Source organism: Engraulis encrasicolus, chromosome 3 (genome assembly GCF_034702125.1).
Source record: "Engraulis encrasicolus isolate BLACKSEA-1 chromosome 3, IST_EnEncr_1.0, whole genome shotgun sequence".
Classification (NCBI taxonomy): Eukaryota; Metazoa; Chordata; class Actinopteri; order Clupeiformes; family Engraulidae; genus Engraulis; species Engraulis encrasicolus.
Window position 1 is genome coordinate 37,489,934 of NC_085859.1, and position 11,929 is coordinate 37,501,862.

The 11,929-nt window shown below is 43.9% G+C and overlaps 1 protein-coding gene across 2 annotated transcripts in view; it reads right to left on the bottom strand.

Annotated features, from left to right (window-relative positions):
• Positions 1-1,229: 1,229 nt before the first annotated feature.
• The window catches only part of grk5l (G protein-coupled receptor kinase 5 like), an 84,411-nt gene continuing 73,711 nt past the window's right edge, over positions 1,230-11,929 (bottom strand). The window contains exons 10-16 of one of the 2 annotated variants that reach the window (XM_063195338.1): positions 10,467-10,504; positions 10,137-10,226; positions 9,437-9,645; positions 8,649-8,786; positions 6,004-6,141; positions 3,995-4,126; positions 1,230-3,010 (exon numbers count right to left, since the gene is read on the bottom strand). In XM_063195338.1, the coding sequence (XP_063051408.1) occupies positions 2,927-3,010; positions 3,995-4,126; positions 6,004-6,141; positions 8,649-8,786; positions 9,437-9,645; positions 10,137-10,226; positions 10,467-10,504 (829 nt within the window). In that variant the 3' untranslated portion in view covers positions 1,230-2,926. Of the gene's footprint in view, positions 3,011-3,989; positions 4,127-6,003; positions 6,142-8,648; positions 8,787-9,436; positions 9,646-10,136; positions 10,227-10,466; positions 10,505-11,929 lie in introns of both variants that reach the window. The other variant, XM_063195339.1, reaches the window with a different exon arrangement.

Below are 11,929 nucleotides of genomic sequence, written 5' to 3' on the forward strand. Positions count from 1 at the left end.
AAAAGAGTCCATTTCTGTTTCTTTAAAACAACAACAACAACAAAAACCATGAAGACAGTAGAATTTGTTGAAATTATGAAATGTTATTGATAATGAAGATGTCAGGGTTGAGAAATGCTTATAGATAGGACACGCAGCAGCCTCTGCCATCCGGGTGAATGAGTGCGGCTGAATTGGTCGGTTTGTCAGTTGGTCGGTTCCTCCAAGTCAATTTCCCCAACACAGGAAGTGAAGTCCTGAGTTTTGTTGGTGCAGCACCAAGACCTCTTGCCAGTCTTTTCTCCTCGTTGCCGCCACAACAAGCTCCTCTAGGGATGGTGGTGGAGCATAATGTACATCAATCCTTTTTTTTTGGGNGGGGGGGGGGGGGGTGTTGAAATGACACTTCAAGAGGCCCTTTAAAAAACACCCCAAACCTGACTTTTCTATTTTTCAGTCCTTGAGCCTTCGTTTTTTTTTTTAAACGCTAAGGGGGAAAGGTTGTTGGGTTTCCTCTGGCGATGTTGAAGTCGAGCTCCCAGTCAAGTTTCCAAGCATGGGTGCAGGGCAGCACTGCGTGTTCCATGTCTGTCAGCCTGTTTGTCATATACTCTCTTTTCCCTCTCTGGTCTCCTCCCTCTTTTGCCACAATTTTACCCTCTTGTCTCCCGTCTCACTCATTTGTGCTTCAGCTCTCATTCTTTCTCCTCAGTATCTACTCCAAATGACATCAAAATGCCCACTCGTCATAGCCCTCCCCAGAGTTGTCAAAAGTAGAAGCACAAATACGGTTACAAATGTTATTACAACACTAGTAGTGGTCTATTACAAAGTAGAAACCATGTAATAATCACACCACTAGTGTTGTAATAACATCTGTAATTACATACTTTTACTTCATACATCTCTGGTGCTCCCTTACCAGATTGAATTGGTATTATTTTCAAGTCTCATGGTTGTGCCTTGTGTACTGTATTGTAATGTTTAACTGTGGATACTGCAGTGGTATATTACTGTACAAACTGACATGATGGAAAGATTGCTGATGTTCTGCAGGCAAGGCAGCATTTGCACCGGCCCTTGGAAGAAGTCACGCAGGGAAGTTCAACCTCAGCTCAGTTGCAGTCAATTCGACCCAGCATGGAACGGGGTGAGCGAGTTCAGGGAGTTCAGCGAGTCCACTCTGTGTGTGTGTGTGTGTGTGTGTGTGTGTGTGTGTGTGTGTGTGTGTGTGTGTGTGTGTGTGTGTGTGTGTGTGTGTGCGCGCGTACATACATACGTGTGTACGTGCGTGCGTGTGTGTGAGGGGGTCAAGTGTGCCATCATTAGTCACTACACGTTAAGGGACAAGTGTCATCACGTCTAAATGTGCAACAGCATCACAACAGTGGCATCCAATGGCAATGTCAGAACATCAATGTCAGAGAGCACCGTGATTTGTCAGTCAGTCAGGAAATAAATGAATGTGATTCTTGTACTGCTAGTCAACACCATTAAAGTCTATTGTACGCCATGTTTCACCATTGAACTGCCATGTTAAGTAAGTAGCGTCTGACCTCCAGTGACAAGACGACGGGGTCAAACCCTTACTAACTGCTGGGTCTCTACAACTGGATCAACGTGCACTGCAGTTTTTGATTCACGCCATGCAACGACTGGTTCATTCATGGCAATGGAAAGAAGTGAACCGCCTGAACCTCGTGCTCTGGATTCTGTTTCGGATTGTCTGTTGAGGCAGGACCTCATCATTATCTCCCTTTCTCTCCATCTTTCGCTCTTTTTCTTTCTTGCCCACAAACATGGTGATCCTCCAAAGCACACAGGAGGAAAGCACAAGTCTGGGGTCACTGACTGCCGTCAGAAAACGCTATCTTTGGCCTGAGAAAATGCGAGGCAGTGCACATTTTAGATGAGAGAGAGGGGGGGGGGGGGTTGAGGTTGATGGTGTTGTGTCTTGTGTTTCGTCTCAACAGCACCCGCTCCTTAGGAGAGACGACGGGGAAATGAGAAACCGAGGGAAGAGGAAGGAGAGAGCAGGAGAGGAGGGAGAGGAGAGAGAGGAGGAAGAGGAGGAAGAGGAGGAAGGGAGAAGCGTGTCTTGTGTGTACAAAGCTTAAAAATCAGAATCGTTTTTTTGTCTTACTTTTTTTGTCCTAAAAAAACAAACAAAAAAGAAGGAAACCGCCATTCAAAAGGACCGAAACAAAGTAAAAATAAAAATAAATCAAAATGACATGGCCCTTTTTGTTCCAAGGGATGGATGGGGGATGGGGGGCGCCAAAACGCCACACAACCTCTCCAGTGTCCACTTTTTGCCAACCCTTTGATGCTGCTGTTCCTTGCGTCTTGTTTATCGTTTCCTTTTCATGGTCGTCAGAGGTATGCCAACCATCATCCTGAGGACTTTCTTGTGTGTGTGTGTGTGTGTGTGTGTGTGTGTGTGTGTGTGTGTGTGTGTGTGTGTGTGTGTGTGTCAGGGTGAAGGTTTTCGGAAGGCTGAAATGTTTCCTGCTCCAGCTTCCTGTTTGTGTTTGTGTCTTCCTTTTGCTTCATGAAAAGCGTCTCTTTAATAGTTCCGCTGAGGTTTACTCGTGTAATGTGTGTCTGTGTGTACATGTGCACGTGCGTGTGTGTGTGTGTTTGCGTGTGTGTTTGTGTGTGTGTGTGTGTGTGTCTACTGATGTTTATGCACCTGGCTTCAGCCAAGCCCGTTGGTATTGTACTGTAGTTAGCTATTGAAACTGGAGGAAGTCTGGCGAACCTCACTCGGCTCACAGTGACAGAACGAGAACAGCCTGCTTGAAATACAGTGCATCTGTCCTCTCCACACCTCTGTCTGTCCGGATCTGTCACTCCTTTTCTGTCTCTCTCTCTCTTTCTCCATTTTTCCATTTTCTCTCTCTCTCTTTCTCTCCATCACTTGTCTCGCTCCGCTAGCCTCCTTCCTCTAGGGGGCAGAGTTAGACATGGAGTCCACAGAGTTCACACTGGAAGACGAGACTCGGCTGTTGGCGATGGACACCTCTGGGTGCTGTAGAGCGAGAGAGGGAGAGAGAGAAAGAGAGAGAGCGAGAGAGTGAAGGAGCAAATTGGGGAAATTGAAGAAAGAAGGAAAGAGAGACACACATAAAGGAGAAAGAGAGGACAAAGTTAACCCTCTGGAGTCTAAGGCCTCTCAGAGGCTTTGCGGCAGTTTGCAACACTTTGACTTTTTTCAAGTATTTCAGCTAACTGTAAACATCTATGCAAACGTGGCACATATGGTTGTATTCTGAAAAGCCTAACAAAAAAATGTGAATGTAATGTGAATTGAGTGTAAACACAACTGTAGAAAAAACCTGTTTTAGAGGTCTTCAATCAGTGCAAGAAGACACACTCTAAATATATCTAGCCTAGACTTTTGAAGTTTGTACCTTGTAAACAAAAGTGTTTGCTACATAAAAGTAAAAAGAACATTTAGAAATGTTTTGTTGTTTCCTTACAACGTGTGAAAAAATAATTGTAAGTCAAGCCAGTTTCTCTGTTAGTTGAATACTAATTAGATGGACCTGTAATACCTCTGATGGCCCCCACCCCCTGTCACTTTCCATGTGATGATTATCAGTATATACCTCAAAGCTAGAAGTTTCAAGGTTTTTAATGGTGTCACTTATATGTTTGAATGACAGAAACTCACAGAGTTATTACAGATGTGTTTTTGGAGAAGTGTCAAATGGGTTCACCGGTGACCCCATAGACCTCAGAGTGTTAAACTAAGGCCAGCATGTGACAAATTAGCATGTGCAAATCTATTAAATCTATATATTATTATTTTCAAATAGGCCAAATATGTTTTGTAGATGAATTCAATGAATTCTCTGTTTAGTGTTATGACATTGTGTGTGTGTGTGTGTGTGTGTGTGTGTGTGTGTGTGTGTCTGTGTGTGTGTGTGTGTGTGTGTGTGTGTGTGTGTGTGTGTGTGTGTGTGTGTGTGTGTGTGGTGTGCGCGGCGGCGGGGGGCTTTGCGTGCCTCACATGTCTCCTGAAGATGCGGTCCAGGAGGCGTCTGCGGGGTGGTTCTGGAGGCTGGTTCCAGTCCAGATCAGTGGTCCGAGAACCCTCTGGACCAAACACATTCAGATCGCTGAAGACCTCCGTCTCGATCATCTAGAGCGGAGAGACAGAGAGAGTATAAACTGATGAAGATTATGCTTAGAACACACACAATTAAATATCCATTTGGGGACGGGTGGGTGTCTTTGTATCAATTCATCATTCATCGCCTGTTCTGCACTGGCCTTTAAAGCCTACACACAACTGGGAACATGGAATCATCCAGTTGAACCAAAACATGATTCCTTCTGTTCTGACAACGCCCCAGAACGCAGAGGACAGATTTTTTTCAGAGAAGGACAATGCTCCAGCCACTCAGCTTGCCAATCAAGATGTGGAGGGGGGACCACCAGCTCAATACCCTAACATGGTCAGCCCAAACTCCAGGCCCGAACCCCCTTGAAAACCTCTGGAATGTGATCAAGAGGAAGCTGGAAGGTCACAAGCCATCAACCCAAGCCCTGCAACTTCAATTCTTGCACCAGGCCTAGAATAAAGTCATCCAAGAACAATGTGAAGGAGTAATGGAACGCATACCAAAACCCATGAAAGCTGTGACTACAAATCGGGCTTATTCCACCAAATATTAATTTCTGAACTCTTCCTAAGTCAATACATTACTATTATGTTGTTTTAAAGTTAAAATCATCTTGTTTTTGTTTTGTTTTGTTTTGTTTTTGAGATTTGGAAACATTGCATCTTATCTGTTATTCTGACCATTTTGAGTAATCTAAATTACAATATTTTCTTTCGAAAATCGGAGGAAATGTTTTCAATAGTTTATAGAATGAAATGACAATGTTTATTTTACTCAAACCCATACCTATCCATAACCTATCCAAAATCAGAAGAACTGAAAATTTCGAAGTGGTCTCAATATTTGCTGCGGCTGTATATAATATATATACATACATAGAGATAGAGATATATATATAGAGAGAGAGGGGGGTGGGGGGTGAGTAGAGGTTGAAAGTTCAGGATGACACTAACAGGAAACTGGAACAAAGGGAGGAATTATATTAAAGGGCATTCAAAAGTAGTAAACAGACACACATAGTAAGCATAGTATTCACCACAAACGATCGATTGTAGACCCATGATTGTAGACTCAAGGTCCAATCAGACCATGAACTTTAAAAACAATGACATCTAGTTATAATGACACGGCACTGGCTTTTGTACAGAGAAGGACCTCTTCTTTTATGGCTCTGTCCCAAATTAAACTCTGGATATCGCCATCACTGTATAAGGTGAACAGACTGCAGACATGTTTCGCTTGGCAACTGGGGACATTCCTGTTCCCACAGTCAACATTATTAAAATAAGTTATGCTTCACTATTAATAATGGTATTCCGGGGTGAGGGCCCGGTGTTAATTGCGTTGTTGTGTCATTTCCCTCTACTTTGGTATTGTTCAATAAAATACAAATTTGATCACAAAAAAATAACGGTATTCCGAGGGGTGCTGTGGAGTAGCCTGGGAAATCCCATGCTGCTTTGCACAATCGTTACGATCTGAAAGACAGTATGGATTCTACCCCTCAGCGAGGGTTCGAGATCTTGGGTTCCAATCAGAGAGCGGGGAGGGGTGGACAGCCGATAACTGCAGTTTGTTCGAATAGAATGGATACAACTGACACGATTGAGCCACATAGTATATGCCAAATGACATATTCATAACGCCCCATAAACAGTAAACCACATCTTTCCTATGAGAAATTGCATAGGGAGCCTCCAGACTCTCTCAGTTGTGACTCTCAAGTTAAGTCAAGTCAAGTCAAGTCGGCGCTATTGTCAATTTCTTTACATGCGCTGGTCATACAAAGAATTGAAATGAAGTTTCTTACTTTCCCATGCAGTCATAGACATAGAGTTTAGGTGTGGACACTCAGTCCAGTGTTACCCAGGCAACTAACCAACCCACTACCCACCTCATTCTGCCAGGGGATGGAGACGCTGCCGGTGGCAAACTTGGTGTAGAAGTCGTTGTCTGTTTGGTCCAGATTCACTCCCTTCACCGTGGAGAACTGCTCGATGTCCAGCACATCTTTACAGTACACTGCCCTGGGCTGCGCACACACACATGCGCACGCGCGCACGCACACACACACACACACGCGCGCGCACACGCACACACACACACACACACACACACACACACACACACACACACACACACACACACACACACACACGCACGCGCACACACACGCACACACACACACACACACATACACACACACACACACACACACACACTTTGTAATATCATGTTGTAATTACATCTATAAGAGTACATCTACCTCTACTTTACATAAGTCTGGGACAGAGTGAAGAAAAACAGACAGTTGACATTAGTTGAGTGAGAAGCCATCCGTCGAGATGTGCCATAATCAAAGCTGTAGCACAGCAACTGAAAAACATGCACACTACATTCACTTCAAAGCATTTGGTTCTGGACCAAGGTATAATCTCAGAGCAAAATGAAAAACAGAGTCCGCGACAACCCAAGGGTCGCAGACTCCATTTTCAATGTTGCCCAATATTCAAAACTAAACACTTTTGAAAAGGCAACAAGATATGTAGAGTAGAGAAGAGATGCTTTATTGATTGTGCTGATATTTACAGTATGTGCAGAGAGTCTGATTCTTCATTAGGCATCACATCGCTGGTGAGTTAGGACAGCAGTAACGGTTTTAAACTTCGGTTAAGGCAAAGCCAGAGCCAAGTTGAGTTGCCTGATAGTGTGGGACTGTGTAGAAATACAAGCTAGACTGGGGGACATGCTACAGTGGCTTCCAGTCTGGTGAAAGACTGCATGGCTGCTCTAAACATTCTGCGATGTAGACTAAACAAATACCAGGTTCATATGTTGTTTACTTCATATTTTCCACATATCAACACCTCTAGAGCTTTCAGAACAGTCACACATATTTCCACAACATGTTGCCTCTGCAGGAACAGGCATGAAAAAAGTAGGCAGAGAGTAGGGCTGAAAGATCTGTCGTTTTAGTCAGAAAATCGTGATCTCAGACAACTCGATTTTGGGATCGTCAAAGCCAGAAAAAACGTGCCCCTAACCCAGTGTTTCCCAACCAGGGGTACGTGTACCACTAGGGGTACGCGAGCACATTGCAGGGGGTACTTGGAAAAATATAATTTTAACAAATACATGGAGCTTAGTTACATCGGGATAGAGAAAGTGATATAAAACTTGACTTAGGGGGTACTCATAGCAAAATGAAAATGCTTAGGGGGTACACAAGACAAAAAAGGTTGGGAAACACTGCCCTAAACTGATCTGTTTTGTTTCGTTAATTATTGCACTCTGCTCTGCCTATTGCCCCTTCTGCGTGGTGTAGAAAACCGCAGATAGCTCTGATAGAACGACTCTATCAGCTACCAATCAGAAAGCTCCATGATGCGCGTGAACAGGCCACTCAAGCAACTATTGTGGAGCATGAGAACAGAGCCCCGTGCACTGAAATTTGATTTAAAGAAAAGGAAAAAAAACGTGGTGGAAATCAAAATAGCAATATCTGTCAGAGAAATCGCATTTCAATTTGTTCTTAAAATCGTTCAGCCCCAGCAGAGAGCTATGGGAGAGCCAAGATTCAGTAGACTAAAGGGCTCTGCATACTTCACGTGCGCACTTTGGCGCGTGTGGCGCGAGAACCATTAATGACGTCATCACTTGCGACAGACTATTCATACTTCAAAAGCGCTTTCGCTCGCATTGTCGGAAGTGCCCTCTGCTGTTCATGAGAGAAACGGCAGTATTTTTCGCAACTCGCAGCTTGAGTTCTACGGATGTATAAAATAGAAAGCCAAACACGGCTGAGGTAGGGCTACTGAACGTCTGACTTGTGACTTACCACATTGAAACATATATTTTTTGTTGTAGCCTACATTGACAGATCATTCCAAGACCATGTGAGAGCATTGTTCTGGCGGCAGAATTTATAAATAGATCGCCGAACACAACGTGCTTCTGAACAAAGTAAACAATTGTTTCACTGAACAACATTTAAGAGAGAAGATAAAATAACTCTCTAGGACATTTTATTATCCTCAAAATGATACAGGATCCATTCTGTAGTAGCCTACAGTAGTTGTAGCCTCTCTTCGCAACTCCTGCTTTGTCTGCCTACCTGCGTGGTCGCTGGTGGCGCACGACAAGTTACAAAAAATGTGGGGTGCACGACGTCGCGACACGGCAGCTCGCGCCACGGCGTGTGACGTCATTTTGGGTCACGTGACGGCGCGAGTGAGGTCGCGAGTGAGGTCGCGAGTGAAGTATGAAGGAGGGCAGCGCCAGTCACGACAAGTATGAATCCCCCTTAAGGAGCCATTCCATGAGGTTTCATTCTGACCATAGGTCATTTCCAGTCCTTGCCCATCTCTCTCTTTCCCAATAGTGGCCCATCAGTCACCATATTCAATTGTCTTCTCTCAATAAAGGATTAAAAGCCCAAAAGCAGAGAGAGAGAGAGAGAGAGAGAGAGAGAGAGAGAGAGAGAGAGAGAGAGAGAGAGAGAGAGAGAGAGAGAGAAGAGCGAGCTATGTGGTTACTCACATCAGGCACAAAGGAAGGTTCTACGATACCGGCCTCCAGCCTTTTGAAGTTGATGCACTTGAAGAAGTGGTGCGCTTTCACCGACGATCCCCCATCTGACTGGCACCCTAACCTCTGCTTAGGGTCTTTGGTCAACAGCTGGAGACAGGCAGGGGTGGGGTGGAGGGGAGTGAGATTTGATCAGCAGAGGGCCTACGACTTACAAAAGTACTTTGTAACCATTTTGACGCACACACTTCTTCCTCAGAGTCCATTATGTGCATTAAAACGTTAAAATAAAAATCTTCTTTAAAAAAGTTTGCTGAACGCTCCGGTCATCCTTGGGTCTACTCGATGATTAGTTACCCAGCATGTCTATTGCTAAATTATTTACAAAAAACATGATTCTAGAATAAACATCAATATATTATAGAGGCCCACTACAAGTCCTCAACCACCCCCATTCATTGAAAAAAAACCCAAAAAACAATATGCTTTCTACTCTGCATAATCACTTCATCCAGAGATGAAAGCCTATAGCGTTTTTTCTTTGCATGTTATGAACTAAATACGATTACCGGAGAGCAAAATCACATCAATTGGACGTCTTTTGAGAAAGTTTGATCATACCACATATCACATTAGCAAAATTAGCCACATTAGCTGTGTCACATGTTTTTCTGAGGGGCATATGACTTCACACCGCCCAATATGCTTCAAACTTCAGATAATCCCTTAGTTTAACTTTGCCTCTGGCAGGCCTCTTCTCCTCTCCTCTCCTCTCCTCTCCTCTCCTCTCTTCTCCTCACCATCCGGCAGATGGCTTTGGTGTCCTCTGTGAACTTGTCGCTGTACTCCTCCTCCTCCTCCAGGACCCTCTTCTCCACCTCCTCCCTCTTCACTCGCTCCTTACGAGCGCGGAACGGCGAGCGCCCCGCCGTCATCTCGTAGACCAGGCAGCCCAGGCCCCACCAGTCGGGACTCATCGCGTACTTCTCGTTGTTGATCACCTCCGGGGCTGTGGAGGGAGGGAGGGATGGAGAGAGAGAGAGAGAGAGAGAGAGAGAGAGAGAGAGAGAGAGAGAGCGAGAGAGAGAGAGAGAGAGAGAGAGAGAGAGAGAGGGAGAGGGAGAGAGAGAGAGAGAGAGAGAGAGGGAGAGGGAGAGAAGAGGGTAGAGTGAGAGGATAATCCTTATATTGTTTTATTTGTAACTTGATGTCTCAGGCCACAAGGAAGTGAAATGAACTAAATTCAATCATCCATTCTGACAGCTCCATGGTCAACAGGTTGTAGCGAAGAAATCAAACCGATTGAAACAATTCTGTTGTCGATTTGCTTGCCCGTTGCCGCCGAAATCCACTACTCATTTGCACAAGATTAAAATACGAACATGTTCGCTTGCCTCCGCCCCCTTCTTCGCTTGTCTCAAGAATTTCGCTGTTTGCTTCACAGAACTCGTTTGAATGTGTCCCTGCCGTTACACCAACAGGTATTTTCTGTAACCTTACCCATGTATCCCACGGTGCCTACTCGTCCTCTGATTGGCTCGCCATCCAGCAGCTTGACAGCCAATCCCAGGTCAGATATCCTGAGGTGGCCTTTTGACAAGGGAGAGCAGCGGTTAGAATGCTACTCTTTAAAAACAATTTAATGAAACAACTTCATCCAAAAGTCCCGGAGCCCTTATTCCAAAATGTCCTGACCTTTCCGGTGAAGCACATACTGCATTTAAAATGTTATGATTTTTTTTTTTTTTTTTTAGAAATTCCATGACAAGTGGGAACCATACTTAAAGTACGGAAGGGTTTTAGAATGGTTGAATAACAATTAACACTTACCATTGTCATCTAAAAGTATGTTCTCTGGTTTTAAATCCCTGCAGAGAGAAAAGATAGGATTATGGCAAGGGATGAAAGAGACATCAAATCAAAGACCAAAGCCCATTTACATGTGGCATGATATAGAAATGGTTTTACAATAAAATGCAAGATGTGTCTCTCATATTTGAGTCTAATGTGTGTGACTGTTGACGTCAGGAAAAATAAACATACAGTTATCATTCATTCATTTTTGGCAGGTTTCTAGCTCTACTTTGGCTTTGCCATATGTAAGCTCCAGACAAAAAGACAAAAAGTCCTTCCACATTACATCTGGGCCAGATGGTCTGTTATCAGACATGCCAATCAGTGAAGAGGAGAGGGATGAGGGAAGGGGAGGGACACACATTTCAAATCTCAATGGAATTCACCTCTCCCACCAGTCATCCGTTTTGGAATGTCACATCCAAAGATGCGGATTTCAAATTTCAACAGAGTTCACCCCTCTTTTCAGTGATCGCATCTCAATTCGGCCACTGCAGACCCTCTGTACAAATTCAATTAGTGCAAGTGTATGTTAAGAGTAGCACCACAGCACACCGTGCTCACAGCACACAACACAATTGCATTTATGCCTCAGTCGTGCAAGGGGGTAATCAGTGCCCAGGTGAGCAGTGTGGTGGGACAGTACCATGCTCAGACTACCTCAGTCATGGAGGATGGGGAAGAGCACTTGTTAATTTCCCTTCCCCAACCAATCAAACCTGCAACCTTTGTGTGAACCAGCACCCTATCTGCTCATCCATGACGGCCCTTAAATTAGTACAAAGGTATGGCAAGACCAGTCTATTATACCCTGTAGTAGCAGTAAAACTACATAAATAGTAGCAGTACCTCACTGATTCTTGAGAAAGCGGCTAAAACATGTCTCTGCAATAAACTGCCAATTCTGATGAAAATAAATTATATTTTCATGAACAAAATGAATCCAGGTAAAGACCCAGGGGTCTGTTACACAAATGTACAGTCGTTTGAAATATTGAAGTGTAATTTTATTACTTTTCATGGCTATAAACCTGCCCACACCCTGTAAAAACAGCTGTCCCAAGGAAAGACATCATCATTTCAATTGACTTAAAATGTAAAAATCACTGACATTATTGAATAATATCATCCTGATGTGAAAGTCCATATTGAAGTGGTTCTGCAGATATGCACATAGTGTGTGTAAAGCAATATTTACTACTATTTTCTGATTGCTCAAAGTCTGTCCAGCATATTAGTCACCACCGTCAGATTTTTTTAAAAAGACAATAAAATCAGGTATGCACAAGGTCATTGTCATTACTTAGTACCCCTTTTCAAACCTTTAGCTCTACTGAATACTTCACCATTACTGAAGCTCCTGTAAGTTTACTAATTTCTCCTCAATTTCTTAATTTGTTTGGACACTGGTACTGTCCCAACCATAAACTGTCAACACC